This window comes from Myiozetetes cayanensis, unplaced genomic scaffold (genome assembly GCF_022539395.1).
Source record: "Myiozetetes cayanensis isolate MyiCay16 unplaced genomic scaffold, myiCay2020 scf5-8, whole genome shotgun sequence".
NCBI lineage: Eukaryota > Metazoa > Chordata > Aves > Passeriformes > Tyrannidae > Myiozetetes > Myiozetetes cayanensis.
The window spans coordinates 34,339,329-34,358,576 of record NW_026087742.1 but is presented as its reverse complement, the minus strand read 5'-3'; the positions used below and the strand labels follow the sequence as shown (position 1 = coordinate 34,358,576).

The following is a 19,248-nucleotide window of genomic DNA, read 5'->3' as shown; positions in this document are numbered from 1 at the left end:
AACTGGTTTGCTTCTCAAAAACAAGGCTAAGCCCTTTAAAATTTTCTCACAAAAAAGGATAAAAAAGACAGCTTGTTTTTGGAAAGACAATTTATCTCATTGAAAAAAAAAATCTTCTTATTAAAAATAAAAAGTATCAAGTAAAATAAGACATTTTTCTCCTCAAAGTACCTATTTCCATTTTGTGTGTGTACATATATATATACAAACATATATACAAACTTTAAAGTTTGAGTTTGAGGACTGATTATAAAAGATTGCATAATATGAGTGTTCTGAATTCTTGTTCTACTGAAATCCAGCTCTTGGATAGATGACAAAATTCTAATGCCATTTCAATGCACCTTTGGATAAGTACTCTGTCAAATAATATTTCAGTAAGTGTAATATGTGTTTTCATTTTATCAAGATCATCAATAAATGTAAAAATCATTCATTGATGAGTTGCACACATTAAAATTCTGGGAGTCTGCTATCAAAGCTGTTAAAAGAATCAAACAATTCTAGGCAATGGTAGGGGTCTCCACTAAGCTGCCTAGGTAGAATTCACTGTGTTCTTCATTTAAAATACTGGGACAGCATGTCAGTGGAATGATTTACTCAAATGGGTTCAACTCTCTGCAAGTTTGAGGTCACTTGTTTTGGAAAACAGAAGACTGTTGAGACACTGGCATTCATATGCTCTAATGCTGTTACGCTTTCATAACTTCTGATTATCGGAGTCATGGGATAAACCTGGATTTTTTGCATTTTAGAGTCCAGTTGTAGGAATAAAACCCCAAACATTAGCTGTGTGGCTGTGTACTGCATTCAGATTGGAGCATGCTTATAGCTATAGACAGGCAATCACAATTATGGTAATGAAACTAAAAAATATGTACCTGCTATAATTAAATTCATACAGCCCTTGTGGTACGGAAACAAGTAAAGATGCTGCATATTGCTATAACCACCACTTCTAGTGGTGTAACTGCATTCACATCAACTTACATGAAATTAGAACCAAATCACATCTAAAGTTAAAGAGACACTGGTTTAATTTTTGCACTTTGATGGAGGCATAAAACTTCTGAAGGGAGATTTTCTGGATTGTTTTGCAGTGACCGGCATCTTAAAGATGTCTGGAAACAAGCATAGAATGATAAATTATCCCCAAGGCAGTGATTTAAAAAACATGTGTAAAACTAGTGCACAACAGAAATACTGTCCTTCCAGCAAGGATCAAAACAGAGAACAGGACTGTTGCGCGAATTTTCCTGCAAAGTCTTTAGCAGCCAGACTAATCCCAGACACACCTCGTGCTGACCTTTACACACATATGCACAAAACTTTCTGGGAGACTTCCCTTCTCCAGTCCTTACTTCATCTCCCAGAAGGGCTGCCTGCTGGACTTGGTGATCCTGCTTCCGTAGAAAGGGAGAGAGCCTCCACCTACCTTGCTCTCCTTCCTTCCCTCCCCGGTTCCTCACTCCCTCTCTTCCCCTCAGGCTGGCAGGATTCCTAGGGCAGAGCATGCAATCAGTTTGCAGGGAGCAGCCGCAGCCACAGGAAAGATGCAGAAGCACAACCAGAAGGAGCACCTCTACAAGCTGCTGGTGATCGGGGACCTGGGAGTGGGCAAAACCAGCATCATCAAACGTTATGTCCACCAGAACTTCTCCCCCCACTACCGGGCCACCATCGGGGTGGACTTTGCTTTGAAGGTGCTGAACTGGGATGCTGAGACTGTGGTACGGCTCCAGCTCTGGGATATTGCGGGTGAGTACAGAGGAGAACCCTTTGCCCCATAGCCCATCCCAAACCAATACAGACCCAAATTCATTTGTACTAATCTAAAAGTTGGAAACCACCAATGCCTATACAGGGAGGGAGAGCAGATTGAGAACAGAAAACTTTAAGGGCAGATTGACACTTTGAAGTTTCTCTAAAGCCAGAAGACTCCAAACAAGGGGTGTCAGAGTGGAACCTGTGCTGTCTGATTTTTCTCCCAAGCCCTTGGACAAATGCAGGGACACAGGCACCCTTCTCCAAATGCCCCAGTTATTTCCCTGCAGCTGCTGATGTTCAAGTTTTTCTCCTCAGCTTAATAGAACTCTGTGACAGGAGGGAGAGTAACAAGAATGCCCTGTTATGTCTATTTAATTTGGTGGAATAGATGAGGGATTCAGTAAGAAGATTAAAAGGTTTTTTATATTTTAAAAAATAAAAGTATCACTGAGTTACTTTATCAAAATACTTTCCTTCTTCCTGTCTTTCCTCTAACTCTTACCTTCCCTCCCTTCAGCCCAGTGAAAACAACTCCTGATGTGCTTTGAAAAGAAAACTGTTTCTATTTGGCAATAATCTTGGTTGTTAAAAATATAATTATCATGTTTAATTATCTGTATTCCAAAATTGAGAAAAAAACATAATATATCCAGTGCAAGGAGAATAAGAGTAAAGAAGTCCAGCTATGCCTGCATGCTTACATAATTAAAACACTCAGAATCTGACATTGTTGCTGTCAGTGCTTCAGAGTTTCTATATTTGGCTTCAAATTAAACCCACAACTTTTTTTTTCACCAGCACCTTGTTGGAAATTAACAATTTTTGTTTCAGTCCACAAAATAAATTTATCTTAATGGCATATTTCACATGCTGTAAGTAATAATTTTTCATTTAGTGAACGTAGGAATCCAAGTTGAGCTACAACACAATAGATTACAGAGTAAAGGAGGGCATTTAAAAACAATTAAATTAAGAAGTTACTTTCATTAAGTAGGGAATAAAGGTGAACTGCAACTGTGCCAGCCTGTGGCCTGAGTTGTGGGTTCAGTGATCTAGTCTGGAAGGGCACTGAGTAAAACTGGTGAAATGAGAAAATTCTTGACATTCTTATCAGAGGAGGGCGTGCCTTTCTTCTGCACTTGGCTGTCTCATGTCTGAGCTCTGAATTTGGCACCAAGGTACTAAAACTTATGCAACAACGCTGCTTTATGCAAAACATGTATAAACTCAGCTTTTGTACACATCATTATAGTCTTGGGGTTTTATGATGTTAAATACATATACGCTCAGTTTTCTTTATTAAAACTTGGAATAATGGGGAAAACATTTCTTTTATTGCTTGCTTGTGACTGGTTATAACAACAAACAGAGACACTGCCAGCAAAACTTTTCTGCATGAGAAAAAGCATTTAATAGTAAATTCTGAATGCATGAGGGAATTAAAGAATGCATTTTGCATGCCTTGTTTCAGAGATTTATTACACTACTAATCATGTGCTGGCGAATCATATGATGTAGCTTTCAGTCAGGCTGCAGAAGCAATTACACCTAGTTGTAGTACTGAATGACTAGCGTGCTTTCTGAGTTATCACACATGACAGAGAGAATTACAGCATCGTACTAAATTTCATATGAATTGCCCAATTCAAAGCATCACTGTGAAGGTCAAGACAGTGGTCGGTAATAAAAAGAGTTGCTGTCTCGGTTTTAATGACTTTTGTGTACGGAGCTTTAGCTGTTGCTGGCTGTACATAGAAAGTAAGTTCTGTAAGCAATACACTGAATTCAGATCATTGTGATGCAGGTATAGAAGTTATCACGAATAAGGCATCTGGCTCATGAGAAAAAAAGTGGTTTAAAAATGAAAGAGAAGTAAAACTGCTTGGAAATACCGAGAGAATGGAAGTGGTTTTTTTCCTGGTTGTGGCTGGTCACGTATCATCATTTGCAAAACACAAATATTCAATGAAAATAGCAAGGAAAATAAAATCTGTGGTCTCAGAACATCCTCTCTCCTTTGGTAGAATCTCTGTTATTAGGTCATGTTTAGCTTTGGGAGTAAAGAAATAAATTTTTGGTCTCTGATCAAGCTGAAAGATGTTGGCTTAGCATTTGGGACATCTTGAATTGAAACAAATGCTGCAAATGTATCAATAATATTTCAAATCAGTATTTATATATAAATATGTATTTATATATGTATGTATATGGAGATATCAGGTATCATTTTAGCTCTGATATCTTTTTCCCTCCTTGCACTTCACACTTTGGATCAGTGGGTAGTAAATTGTTTAACAATCTAGAAATAATTTTCTCAAAAGTGTTTTGAGTAGAAGCAGTGTGAAGCTTATATACATTATTAGTTGGATTTATATACATGGTGATTTCATTGGAGGAGTGACTTATTTCAGCTGTGGTAGGGCCAAGCAGTTTACCCTGTTTTACCCTTATCACACACAAGAAGAAAAAGCAAATTTGGTTCATCTGGTGCCATCTAGTTTCATAGTTAAATGTAACATATTTTTCTGTATTTTTTAATTTGGTAAACAAAACTATAATAAGATCTAATAGTTAAATGCTGAAACTGCATTTATTTAGATAAGAGAGAAATGCTGGACAACAAGGACAACTAAGCATTAGAACAATCAATTCAGAGGTAAGATAGGCTTTGCATCATACATTGTTACGTTAAGACCAGGGTTTGAACACATAATATATTCCTTAAGCTATGACTGTTAGGCCAGAATAATTGGACTAAACTACATGGTTTATGATTTTATGGTGTCTGCAACAACACACTCTCATTAAAATCTATTAATTTATATCTGATTCAGTAAAGTGCCAAAGTTTGAAGTGACTGAATTTTTAGTATTGTGTGTGAGAGGACATATACATGATAAAATTCTCTCTAATTTCCTCACAAAAATTCCAGTTTATTTACTTGAATATCCCAAATAAACAGTTTTGGCGTACTGTTGAAGTGTGCCATATCCTCTATTGCTTTGTCATACAACTTTAAATTTTGGTCCTCAGTCAATTTCTGTCTTTGTTTCCTTATCTTTTCTGCTGCCTCTGTGTGAGTATCCTTTAAATTTGTAACAGATTATTAGAAGGAAAGCTTTAAAAGAAACTCTAAATTGTATTGTGCACAAGTCTGCTGTGGATGCAGGCCTGCAGATGCAGGCTGGCACGCTGCTTCTGAAGAAGGCAGCCATTGCAGACAGCAAATCTGGGTGTCTCTGTAAGGCTGCTCTCCATGCTACTGTTTGTGCTTCGTGCCCACACAGCCTGGAGATTTCTCTGAGGACCAGCTTTAGCTGCAGATTTACTGCAGGGAGCAGCTCTGAGTGCAGTGGGGAGCAGAGCAACACATCAGAGCCTTCCCTGCTCCTTTTCCTCAGCCATCTCAGCATCCACGTTATCAGTCCTGCTGCGTATGTGTGGGCAGGATTATTCATGCTGCCAAAAATATGTTGGTTTGATTTTACAAGTCTGGTTCTCATCTCATAAGGATTTGGACCGATGCTTTGGAGAAAATACCAGTAGGGAAAGAACAGTTTTGTTTCCTTTCCTTGCCACTTTGACCTTTGGAAACGGCAGTCTTTGCACAGATACAGGCAAGTGTCTCTGCAGCTGTAAAATTTTTAAGACTGTTATGCTGCAGAAGTAGTAAGCAGGCTGTTCACTAATACCAGGCAGAGCACGTCCTCAGCATTTCAGGTTTTTAGTGGCTGCTAAGCATTGCAGTACATATGCATAAATAAGATAGTCATGGTGATTTCAAGGCTAAGTTACCTTGAAATTGCTGTTCTGCAAACATAAATAAGTCCCTTGCTGTGAGGGTTTTATTTCATTATAGATTTGTGGTGGGATCCATGGGCAAGATCCTGCCAACTGCCTGCTTTTCCACATTCTGGGATGGTGAACATCACCTCAGGACTTGATTAAGTTTTGAGCCATAAAGACAATTATTTGAATTTATGTATGAATATTCTGAAAGTGCTCTGAAGTGAAAGGTAAAAAGTGTTTAAATCTTCTCCACAATTTCCAGCTTCTCAGTTTTAGCTAGAGTCTCTCTGTAAAGCATGGTGGTTCCCAAAAGTATTTTTTTCTCAGGATGAGCGACAGTGGCAAGAAGTAAAACCCATTACAAAACTTGGCATTCGCCAGTTTTAATCAACTTTTAACTTATGCTACATTTCAGATACTGTGGGCAAGATAGTGGAAATTATCTGAATTTTAGCACTTTAACATTGTTTTTTATAACTTTATCGGAGATAATGGTGGTTAGTGAAAATTGTAGATTTCTGTACAAATTTATGTAGGATGCATTTTTATAAACTATGAAAATTCAGCTGTTGATTGTTTTAAGCAGTCAGCCTTTCCCTGCTGCAGAGGTGCTTCTGAGATTAGGATAAATGTGCAGACCAGCTGACCTTCAAACAGGAAGTCCTTCCCTTTAATAGAAATCTTGTTGCTTTGTCACCTTAGTCTCACTCGGTTCACTTCAAAGTGGGGTAGGATTCATCTGGTTTAACAATTAAACATCTCGTCTCACTTCATTATCAGTTCATTACTACAAAGGGACCCTAATCTTAGATACTCCCAGCTAATTTTTTATTTTGAATTAGGAATGATAAATCCCACCACAGAGCACCATCTCACTGGGTGAAGGCCATTGGACTTGTGGGGTTTGATGCCAGATGACGGTGGCCTTGCAAAGGATGCAGCAAAGTACAATGGGCCAGATCAAACAAACATTTCACAAGTTTCTGACCCTCCAAGTGAAAAGCAAAACCCATCTTCCCCAGTCCCTCTTACAATAAAGCATATTTCTAATGTTCAAGGCTGCCTGCAAGATACCACTGAATACCTAAGGGTTAATATATTTTCTAACCTAAGTATTGCCAATGTGTTGCTGAAAACCTAAGGCCAGATTCTGACATCTTTAACACATCAAATGGTGCCTATTTTTATGAGTAATTCTGCTAAATGAAAAAGTTTTAGGAACCTTATCTCTTAATAGAGGATTTTGTTCACATATGGGAGAATCTATGGAAGAAAGGGTCCTTCTGCATCTTTAGACACATTATTTAGCTCTCCAAGCACTAGAGATCACTTTCCTACAATGTAACTTACATAAAAGTCATTATGCAAATGGCATAAAAATGAAACTCCGTTTTATAAACCACCTCCCTTTCCATTCAAAGTTGCCTAATATCTTTCTGCCAAGTATATTCCTGTATTAATTGTACCTGATGAGGAAAAAGACCATTTCAGAAAGAGTTTAGGAACTTTACCCAGCCAGTATCCTCATTCTTTCTCTTTCTTTTAAGTGATTGATGATGAATATTGGTGATCCCTGTCCTCCTGTATAAAGCTGCTTTTGCAAACATGGTGGCTTTTTTATGCAGCAAAAATCCTGTGTATCTGCAAAAGCAACTGGAAGCAAGAGGAGGAATCAGTGTCTTACAATTTGTCATAACTCTGCCAGCCAACACTAGGCAAAAGATCACAAAAGCCTTTTGTTCCTCTAGTAACTTTGTTCATGATGGATGATTTTATGCTGCAAATGAATAATTTAGTTCATGTTCTAAGACACCTATCTTAGAGATCTGTGTCCAAATAAATATGTGTGAGGCCCAAGTTTAGCTGCTCTAATATCATCTATAGTGCAAGCATCTCAAGAACTTTGCATGAGAAGTACAAGCTATCACTGAAATAAAATATCCCTCAAAAATTGATTGCATATATTAATTCTTGCCTCACTTCTAAGTTTCTAATCAGACCTCGACTTTTGTTTGAAGGCACCTTCTTGCAGATGAGGACAAAAATTTCTCAACAAGGAGATTATTGAATAGCACATGACTTAGCCATTCATCTGGTTAGCCCACTGATAGGAATCATAAGACATTTTAATAAAACATAGCTGTAAGAAATTTTCAATATGACCTCTTATTTCCCCAAAATAATCTACTTCTATCTTGCTTTATCAATGGGATGCAGTGTTTGTTTAAGGTAAAAAAAATCTAACATGAGTTTGGAGAAGACAGACTTCCTCTTTGGTTTTTGTATCATGTGAATTACTTTCTCTTTGCTGCCACAGTGCTTAAAACCAAAGATAAACATCACAAACTGATGGTGTTGACCCTATAAGTGGGTTCAATGCTATTTCCATTAAATGGAACTGCATGGAACAGAAACCCAGCAATCGGCACTCTTCCCCTACTCAGCCCAACCTTACATTTGACAGCATGATTTCCATCAGATAAAACCTTCACAGGTAACCTTCCTAAGGTCAGAGGCAGACTGCCAACCTTCTTGTCTTCCTAACCCACTCAAAATTACTCACATTGAGAAAGTAAGGCTAGAAACAGATTTCCATTGAATGTTTCTATTTTCATAGCACTTTTTTCCAGCAATAGAAGAATATACAAGATTTGCCTTTCTTAAAGACTGCTATCATTGTGAAATGTTTCAGGAGCTTATAATTCTTTTTTGGATCACAGCTCAGCAGTAAACATTAGACATTTATTTTCAAGAAAAAAATCTATGCAATTTATTTTTTCAAAGTTCTCATGAAAACAGGAAATATATTAACAAACCCACAGCTGATCAACATACCACATCCTGATGTCAAAGGTGTTAATTTTCATACTGTTAATAATATAAAATTATAGATATTTACAAATGCCCATGTTTGAATATAATAATATATTGTTAGCTCAAAAAATACTGTAAATAAGTTCCCAGAAAACACTTTGAACTCAGCAAATAAAACCATAAAACTTCAGAACAGATTTTGTCTCCACCCAGATCTTTTCACTGGAGCAATACAGTTCTTCATATTGCTACTGCTGTACTATTTCTTAGAACACTTCCCATGTTTGTAAGGACTCTAATGCCTGGTATGGCTCCAGAGCTAAATTATGTTACTGCTAGTTGTTATAACTTGCATAAGAATATTCAGGATCCCCTTTATGCATGATCAGTTCAGTCGTGTTAAATATTTGACACAAAATACCATAGTTTCAAGCAGTTTCTGATCTGGTACTTAGATTTTTTGTGAATCTTGTTTAAAGTCCTATAATGTACACCAAGACACTTGGTACTGTCCACAGACCAAGAAATCTGACAGCCTAATAAGACCTAACACTGAAGTTCAAGCTTGTCATAAAGTTAGTAAATTTCCTTGGATGTTTGCCTGAAAATTCCTTTTTTCATGCAATACTCTCCTGCATTTCATACAAATTAGTCTAGCATAGTACTTGCTATTATTTAGACAAAGAGTAGTTTTCCAGAGACTTACGAAATGAAGTCCTGCCTTCACTAATGTTCTCTTAGAAAAAGTTGCTATGTGAAATACTGATCTAGATTGGAAGCACTGATTTTTAAAAGGTGCTTTTTTTCCCCCTTCTACTTTCTTCCTCACAGGACAGGAAAGATTTGGAAACATGACCAGGGTATATTACAGAGAGGCCATGGGGGCATTTATTGTCTTTGATGTTACAAGACCTGCAACGTTTGAAGCAGTGACAAAATGGAAAGAGGATTTGGACTCTAAGTTGGTTCTTCCAAATGGCAAACCTGTGCCAACAGTCCTATTAGCAAACAAATGCGACCAGGGAATAGATGTTCTTATGAACAATGGCATCAAGATGGATCAATTCTGCAAAGAGAATGGGTTCGTGGGCTGGTTTGAAACATCAGCCAAGGTAATGTTTCCATTTCTTTTTAACGTTTCTAAGTACAGAGAAATCAGTTCCTAAAATAATTCATTCGGTCTAAATGTGCACCTTGCAAAGCTCTTCTCTTGGTGGAATTAATTAAAGGTGAACTTATAAATTTATACATTTCTATTTCTTTTAGGCCTTTTATTGCAAAAAAATTTATGTGCAACATTCTGAAATATAGCTGCTCTAATATGCTATGCCACCAGTAAAGTATGGTCAACAGTTAACTGTGTAATAGCCTGGGGAGAAAGATGACCTTAGGCAAGGCACAAAAGCTACCTCTTATGAATGATATAAGGATGGTTTTTACAATTTTTTTTACACTGAATATCATCTCTAAGTAGTTATATAACCACTTTGCCTGAGAAATGCCACTTTGAGACAATAGCTTCATTGTCTTAGATTCCAGAAATAAAGTCAGTCTATTGTAGTGCTTGTACAGTGTTTACTGTTACAAGCCCTCATTCTCACAAGCCTTTTTAAAAAAATCACGTATCTGGGATGGAAGGAAATATCAGTAGTCCAAGTGCTGAATGAGATGCTCTGAGGTTCAATTCTTTGCTTTGGTACAGATTTCTTGAGTGAATGGAAAACTGAGATCTAAATCAGAAAGGGCAGTGGGACTTTCAGATTATAAAGGCCCAAGGTACAGTGGCAGTGTATATCAGTTTGAGATTTCTCAAATAATGCATGCAAGATTTGGAGAGCTGGCATGTGAAATATTGATTTGAACACAACAATTCAACAGATACCGTGTTGATTATATTCTCCTGTTATGAAAGGTGGTGTCATCATTAACAGCTCTATGGAACTTCTGGATGTTTGAAATGTAAGGAGTTTAGTTCTGGTTTGACCTAGATTGTTGGTAGACTGAATGCCAAAATGCTACATTTGATTTTTTAATTTCTTTTATGCACTTTATGTAAGTTACTTAAGAATCTTTAGAGTGTATATTTGTATTTTATTTTTCTGGTCTTCACACCTCCTTTAAGCACTAATATTTAAAAGACGTTTCACCTGCAATCAGCAGAAGTAACAGCTTGTCCGAGACTGCCTCAAGCATTGCATGAACTCTGGGCTAAGATTGCAAAGTCATGAAGCTCGTCACTCCTCTTTGGCCTGTGAGAAAGGAATCTGTACCATGAATTTCATACATCAGCCCCCAGCAAACATTTGTCCACCTCTTAAAAAGGACAACAGCATTTATTGTGCCAAGGGTCATTGTAGGCCATGACAGAGAATGAATGTACAAACAATTTCAAAGGTCACAGAGAGGTTTTAGTGTGATGATGGAGCCAGTCTGGGGCAGAACTGTGGAAGTATAAAGGATATATAAATTTAAAAAAAAGTCACAACAGAGGACACGTTTTCAAAGTTTCTCTAAGCCACATAGAATTAAGATTTGGAGTGATTTTAAACATAGAAAATATCTAGATTCTTCTTACTTTGTTTAACTCAGAAACCCAAGCAGTCCTAAGATTGCCAGTTCAATCACATAGGAATAGCAAGAAAGCTAGCTATGACAGGACTGGCCTTCAGAGCCCACTGTGAAGGGAGCAGTGAGAGTTGAGGACACATGACTTATCAGACTGTCCTCTGCTGCTGTAGACCAGAGGCTAGGATCTGTTATTCTGCAATCCCTACACCTGACTTCCACTCAGAATTGGAAGCTCCTGACTTTAAAATTATGCAAAGAGGAGTAATTCCATTAGAGATGGTAGAATCACATCATTTAGGTTAATCTAGATCAGAGTAATATCCCCACTTGGTCTAAGTTCTGACCTAAAACCTACACTTTCTTTCCTAATCAAAAGTTATTATTACTGCTATTTTGAAGTATTGGATGTTATACATACCTGGTATTCTTTCAGCCTAGGGCATATTAAATAATTGAACTTGGATCTGGGAAAAATAAATACCTAACTATGTTTGCTAAAGAGAATAGAAATTCTTTGGAAGCAGAGTAACATGGACAGAGAACTCATCATCCTGCAGCTAGCAGTTTTAGCAGTTCAGATAAGTAATAACTCTCTCTTTGTGGTATCCTGGAATCATTATATCTCTGAAGATTTTTAAGAGACATGCTTGGAAATGTTATAGCCTTCAGAGTAAACTGAATATGATTTATGCATTTTGGAAAAACAAAGGTAATTCCTTATAAAAATAACATCTTTTCATTCTGGTTGCCTTGCAGAAAGTAGCATGCTAAATATGTATCTACCATATTTCAAGCTGTCAGTGATTTAAATTTTTGTCCGTAGCACGGGCATATTACACACACACACAAAAAATTCACTATATTATTCCCTAGTGCTATTTTTCACAAGTTAGCAACTCTAATATAAAACATTTGAGCCACCTAATGCATTCTCACCTATTAGTTTTGATTCTTAAATTAATCTGAAGGAAATATTCAGCCTGTTCCAATCTTCTGCTCCCTATAAAAATAGAAGAATTTGGATAGTTTGCCATGTAAGAAGGGCCTTATTGGGCAACAACACCACACAGTATAGTCACAAGTTACACTACTGCCACGTATCTGGTGGCAAGCCTGATCTCTTTTATGCATGCACATTTACTTTTCTCATACTGATTGCAATCTGAAAGGCCCATCCCCAGATAGTGACAAAATAACTCTTTATAGTAAATTCTTTAATGAATTTCATGACCACAAGTATTGTGAAACATTCATTCTTTTAAAGGAAGGAAATGTCTCCTTCCTGTCACACATTCAATTATCCAGCACATGGCCAGAGCAGCTGAGAGCTCCACACATATTTCCAAGCCTTTAAACTGTTTTCACTGCCATTCCTAGTTCAAAGAGGTGAGCTTTTGACTTGGATTAGTTAAGGAGTGATTGCAAGCTTATTATCACTTTATAATGAAAATGGAACTTGTACAAGAGAACAGACAAGTCAGGCAAAACTAACTGTGTTTGAAAGTACCTAATTCACACATAACTTGAAATACCTTACGACTGGCCATGGCTGTGCTGTGATTATGCCTGAGTTCCTCTTTTCCTTGCTGTAATTCTGCTGTCAGTAATACAAAACTAGGCAAAAAGACATTCATGTTTTATCTAAATTGCCCAGAAAGGCTGGCAGATATGCTTTTCAGATCCTTACTAATCTATGTACCAAGCTCCTTCTCTGCTGAACATTATGGCCTGAAGACTGATGAGCAGTCTGAGTCTCTGAGCTATTGGGACATGTCCTATTTGGACTTGGAAAAGTTATAGAATCTTTCATGCTTTCAGAAATGTGGATAATAATATGTCCTTTCTCCAGCTTTTGTCTGACAGACAGTCCACAGTGTGTCATCATAGAATCAGAGTGATTGGGGTTGAAAGGGACCTTAAAGATCATCTAGTTCCAAGTCCCCATAGGGCCCAAATGCTGGACTAGCAATCAGAAGTCCTCTTTGCCACTCATCTGCTACATTATCATCAGAAAGTCACTCTCTCCTCTGATCCAGCCTTGTCTTTTGCAAAGCCAGGACAATAACTCTGCTCATCTTACCAATGAGCTCTGTGAACAAACCAAGCTCTACTAACCCTTGTTTAAATCACAGATTCTTCAGTTCTTCTGACTGGACAATTATTATGAAAGATGGAAAAAGCAAACTATGCAGCAGACTTGCAGAGGAACAGGATAAGTAGTTCTGATTTCCATAAAGAAAACCAAGATTTGGACATGTATTTGAATCAGACTGACACTCTACAGCTAATCTGCTGATCTGGTAACTGAAACCAAAGCAATTCATTTGAGACTGCCAGATCCAGTTAGGGATGTGTGGCTCCTACGTTGGTTTTTTAACTCACTCAAAATACAGTCTAACCAATATCACGGCACAGAGTCTTAGAAAATATTTCAGCTTCTGCCATAAAGCAAAAAATGAAGTTGACACCAGCAACAGAAGTTTTAACTTCAGTTGCTCTATGCAGAATCCTCAGTTTGTTTCCTGTAACTAAAAAGAGTTGATTCAGATTATCCTATGGGTACTAGAGCTGTCCTGAAACTCTCTGGGTCACTGTCAAGAAATACATTATTTAGTGCTGTCCTGCCGACATCCACAACACTGTCCCCAAACTGGAAATTCATAGAATCACAAAATTGTTGAGATCAGAAGATCATTTACTGAAATAATTTTGTTGCAGAATATTCAACCAGGCATAAGAATTCAATCACAGAAATGACCTTGTGCTCAGAGTGACAGTCACAGCAGTTCACGTCTATGAATTCCATGTTCATGCATCTGAACGACTTTTAACTTGTATGGGTGCTTTTCCCTAGAAACACAACTACAGCAACCATGGCACACCATCTTAATAAGGCTCTGTTCTCAGCGGTTTCCAAGGTGCTCTGCTAAGGGAGAGTGTGGAGCTCTTCCCTCAGACTGCTAGCTCCAGGGGAGTGCAGGTTAAAACATCTTGAAAGTCTGCTCCCAGATTTTACTGAATTATGGGAATAAAATGTGGAAGCTATGTGCTTCTCACTAGGCTCCCATCTAATACCCAAATATTTCACAGTTTGTAAATGTTTACTTATGGGAAGTCATTTTTTTTCAACTCCACTAGTAGTCTAAGGTCATGTCTCTAAGTGGTGCTGATTTAGAACTCCCCAGGTGCCTTGGTTAGGTAGCTATGCCTGCATACACATTGTTCTTCAGCCTGCCTTTCAAGGTAAGACTATGAAACATCAGATTCAGTCAGATGAAGAAACTACCAATGTAAAAAGACAAAAGCTTTATACTAGGAAACAACCAGTAAGCCAAATCTAAGATATCTACATGGCAAAGAAAGAAAAATTTCATATGAAAGTGAGACTTAAAACTAGAAAAGGTCTTTTTTCTTCTGTAAAGGGCTCAGAGCCAGTTTAATCGGAGGGGATTTATTTCATATAGTAAAATGGAATGCCCTAAATGCTGATGTTTTTTGTCTGCAGTAGAGATGGCAGATAAGGGGGAAGACAATCCAGAATGCTAAGAAGTTTGCTGAGCTTGTGTACTGCTTTGAGCCACATTTGATAATGTATTTATTTTCCCTTCAGTTGATTGTTGCCTACAAAATTATTTCCCAAAGCAATAGGTTCAAAGCTTTTAAATAATGCAACTCTCTTTTCCAAGTATCCTTTCCATAAACTACCCTTTGAAAAGATATATTTGCATGGGATCGATATACAAAGCAAACTGTATTTTCATTTGTGTCTTCCAATGTTCTTTTCTGGCTTTCCAAGATTGGCCAGTTATTTTCTTTGCCTTTTTTTGTTTGGTAATTTTACTCTTTATTTAGAATAAAGTGCTGATTTTCACTTTTGCATTCCTTCTTGATGAGGTCAAGAGAAAGACCAGCTCAAGAGTCAGACATAGTCACAGGAGCTGAGTTCAGGTCTTTGCTCTGGCAGACATTGTCAGGTTGGTGCAGGGCGAGTCACTTAGGGCTGGATTCACAACTCAGCTCTTGCATCACTGACTGTGATAGTGCCTTTCAGATGCTGGGGCTTGCTGAGACACATAGAAATGGGCAAAACACCTCAGGGGACAGGGCAAGGAGAGATTGTAAATCCCTTGGAGATTATAAATCCCTAGGGAAGGGATTTATAAAGGCTAGCATGCTGAATAGGAATGTCAGTGTGAGAAGTACACATAAAAGCAGGAAGAGAAGACTGAAAGACACCCATAATATGGGCAAGATGCTTCCTTTTTGGTCTTGCATTCCTACCTTACCACATGAAGACTTCATACTATTCCATCTCCCACTTTCCATCTAGCCTCTGTGTGCTGGACCAGGTTTCGTGTAGTTTCCTCTGTTTGTGGCTCTGCTTTTTCTCATTTGATAAATGGCCATAGTAGCACTTCCCTATCACAGAAGGATGCTGGGTAGGTAAACACATCAAATATGCAGTGCTGAGTAATACCATCCTTAAAAGTAATATGGGGAGACAGAGCTTCCCATGTGTTTACAGAACTGTGAAGGTACAAGTGACCTCAGAGGAGGCTGGATAACAAGCACTACAGGTGCATCCAGTACTGTGTCAAGAGCTTGATAATGCCTGGACAGAAGAAGATCCACAGTAGCAGGCAGAGCAGGTCTCTCAGTATGACCTAGAGGGAAGGGGAGGAGAGGGGAGGGGAGAGCAAGAGGAGAAAGAAAAAAGCCTGAAACTTCATCAATCATCACAATTTCTGTGGTGCTCTTTTGTAGAATGAAAGCCATAGGGGAGATGACAGTTAAGGCATTTCAACATAGAGACTCACTGAAAGACATCATTTCACTCTGCTGTCTCACCTATATTTTCTTTCTTTTTTTTTTTGAAAAATAATTTTATCTTTTAAGCATAATTGAGGCTGTATTCATGTTTCAATACCTTTAGTAGGGTGTCTGTGATTATTCCTCTCTGTCCAATCTTACTCTGATTGTTGGTTTCTTTGTATTTGTTGAGGGGATTTTCACCTTCTCCTTTTTCTCTTTCCTCTCCTTGATTGCCTTTCAACACCTCATGCTCTCTAAAATCACCAGGTCTCTGGATGTCTGTGTTTGGATAGCAGATCACCTTCTACTGTTTGCAGCTGCTTCATTGCCTAGCAGAATATTGATTTTTCTTTTGCAAAACACACTATAGGAGGAGAGGTGCAGAAATCAATATTCCATTAGTCAGACCAGAATACAGTAATGTCTGATCTGCAGACCTAGGACACTATAGGATTAGGGTTGTAACAAAAGGCAATAGTGGCATCAGAAAGGAAGCAGTCAAGTAATAGAGTTGGGACAGCAGGAGTTGCTTTGTTGGCATGAGCACAGGCTTCTTGCAGCAGGAACTTAACATGTCACTTCTCATCTGTACCATGTACCAGTTTTCATCTGAACCACAGGAGAGGGCTGGAGCTAGCCATAAAACTGAGGAATGTCTATCTATCCCCATTTTATGGTTTTGTGGGACTGGTTCTTTCCCCTTTTCCCAGTCCTGTAAGATATGGCCTCTGACAAAGAAGGTTTCTTTTAATACATCTGAACATTAATCGATTTGGGCAGAATCTCAGATAGTCCCTAAGGCATTACTGAATAAGTGCATGCTGCCATTCCAAGACAGAAGCAGCACACGGGTAAATGAGATGCTCATGAATCCATTAATAAAGGCAAACACAATGCAAAAGATTTTTACATTTCTGGTTTTGTACATTTGGCAATCCTGTTTTGGCTTCGGCTTTCTAAGCAGTACTGAGAGATATTTTTCATTGCCTATTTTTTTCTATTAAAATTTCACAGTGGTCTGAAAAAGGCTTTTGGTGCATGCTTGAGGAATTTTCTTGTCTGGTTTGAGAGAGCCATGTGACACAGCAGCATTTTAACATCTCAGTACAGAACCAATTCCCAACTCTGTACTACTCTCTAGGGGTTACTAGATTTATAACCGGTCTAAAGGTTTGGGGTTTTACAACCAACTGATATTCTTTACAGATAAAATATTTAAGTTCACTTATGTAGTTCTAGAAACCTGTGAAATCTTGGCACTAATTTACACTTTCAGCTAGATCCACAGATTTCAGCTCCCTACTGTGGCACAAAAGGATGGTCAATGGAGTTTGTGAAGCTTTGCCATTGATTTCAAGGGGATTAGACAAAGTCAGCTTCACATAATCCATTCCTTTAGCTTTTGATCTTCACATAAATGCACCCTCTCTACTGAAGCACACACACATCTCTTTCTTTTATAGCTAAATTATGGCCTCACTGCAACAGGCTCCAGATTGCCGTTCAGAGGAACCTGGACATGCTTGAGAATTGAGATTAGATGTCCTTTAAAAGGTCCCTTCCAACCCAAATTCTTCAATGATTCTATGATTCAATGATTCAGCTTGAAAACCTAGGTAATCTTGGGTTGCAAATCAAACATTACACTTATTGAGCAGGAGTAGTGTGTGCCTATACACTACTATATACATATGTATTCAAATGCATTTCTATATGTATGAATGTGGGTGGGGGTGTGATACAGTTTCCTAGAAGACTGAAGCTGCAGTGAAGTTTCTATCTCCTGTCATATAAAGTAAGTAATCAATGCCAATAGTTAGAATAGAAGTGTGTTTTTTATGCCAGAAAACCTGACTTTTAATTCCAAACATATTGAAAGCTGTCATTAAAAAAAAAAAAAAAAAATCCTTTCTCAATATGACTGCTTATTTTCTGCGCTGTGTTGAGCTGTGTCTCACTGATCAGGCTGTTTCAGCTTTACTTATTCTACAAACAGAGTGAAGGTTGCTGCAAGTTAAGTGCTGTCGATGCATATTTAGGAAAAGATGTGCTTTAGCTTTGATTCTAAACCTTTAGAGTGAGGATTTCTTCTCTACAAATGAAAGCAGTGGTGATATATCTCTTCTAAAGCAGTGCACTGGTGATAAGTCACCCTCAAATGGAAATAAAGGAGGACTCCAAAGGATACAGAACTTGTTGCACTGTGTTGTGAGTAACCTGAGATTGTATCATTTATTCAATGAATCTAGTTCATCCCAGGTTTCATTGTGAGCACTGTATACAGAAATCTTCTTGAAACTGTGGAAAAGGCTTTTAAAAATAAGTGTTATTGATGGCTGTAATTACTGAGAGGTAATTAATCAAAAATCAGAGTAACCATTATTCAAGCAGTGAAGTATACGTTCTAGAGCTTTACTTCAGGCATCTGTCTTCAACACCCCTCTGGTATTTGTTTTTTTTAATTTATTGAAGCAATCCAATCACCAAGAGATTGAGGTAATTTAAAGTCAGCTCTGTGTACATTTAAAAGGAGATATGAATTATAATAAATATAAAAACTAACTTCAAAACTCCCGTAAACATTATTTAATACAGTAAATTTTTGAAAACTGTTTGTTAAGGAAAGTAAACTTTTCATGTTAGCTACAGAAAAGTTTAATTATGCATGGGAAATATGCAGCATGGTTCAATTAATATTGACTAATCAACCTCTCTTTCTCTTTCATTTGCAGGAAAATATAAACATCAATGAAGCTTCCAGATGCTTGGTGAAACACATAATTGCTAGTGAGAGTGATCCAGTTCAGTCTGTTGAACCAGATATTATAAAACCACACTTGAATTCCTCCAAGATTGTCAGTTGTTCAGCTTGCTTTAAATCCTAAGAGACTTCCAGACTACTACAAAAGCTGAACAGCTATGATTCACAATTTATACTTTATCGAACATACCCGGCTGCCCAGATTGTCCCTAAGCAGATTGCTGTTTTCTCAAAAATATATTTAAATTTTTCCTTTTTCTTATTGTTTTTCAGCTAAAACTTAATAAGAGCTGTTCATTGATAGCAACTATTCAAAACTCTTTGACTACTGGTCAAAAAAGACTCATGGTGATGGCTGTGTTTTCCAATTTGGTGAGCACCACCAGTGATATTAAAACCTATTTCTTTGCCATGTGGTTTCTGAAAGCTCATATTTGTGAGGTGACTGCAGCAATATGCTAGTTGTCCACTGGTTTTCCAGCTTGTCTTCTCAATACCTTGACCAGGCAAACGTCATCATTACATTGTTTTGTCACCCCTCAAACTTGAATGATCTTGTTTCATATAAGACGATGATGATGACAATGAAAATGTAGCTGTTCAGAAAGAGAAAACAAGAATGCCTACAGTGAAATCTTCCCATTGCAAGTTTAGTCTCCTGGGTGGAGTGGCAGGACTGAGTGTGAAACAACATTTCATGTAATTTAGTTCTCCAGAAGATCTGAGCTTCTGAAATT

The 19,248-nt window shown here is 37.8% G+C and overlaps 1 protein-coding gene across 1 annotated transcript; it reads left to right on the top strand.

The window, feature by feature from the left end:
- The first annotated feature begins 1,538 nt into the window (after nucleotides 1-1,538).
- On the top strand, nucleotides 1,539-18,635 carry RAB38 (RAB38, member RAS oncogene family). Its single transcript, XM_050332343.1, has 3 exons — nucleotides 1,539-1,758; nucleotides 9,202-9,482; nucleotides 18,483-18,635. The coding sequence occupies exons 1-3, from the start codon at nucleotides 1,554-1,556 to the stop codon at nucleotides 18,633-18,635; spliced, it is 639 nt and encodes a 212-aa protein (XP_050188300.1). The 5' UTR covers nucleotides 1,539-1,553.
- Nucleotides 18,636-19,248: the final 613 nt, after the last annotated feature.

What these genes read in the sequence shown, in the direction of transcription:
- RAB38 (XM_050332343.1), top strand. Translation starts at nt 1,554, where the DNA reads ATGCAGAAGCACAACCAGAAGGAGCACCTCTACAAGCTGCTGGTGATC. An exon ending in CCAGCTCTGGGATATTGCGG is followed by an intron (nt 1,759 to 9,201) that starts GTGAGTACAGAG and finishes TCTTCCTCACAG; the next exon opens with GACAGGAAAGATTTGGAAAC. An exon ending in GGTTTGAAACATCAGCCAAG is followed by an intron (nt 9,483 to 18,482) that starts GTAATGTTTCCA and finishes TTTCATTTGCAG; the next exon opens with GAAAATATAAACATCAATGA.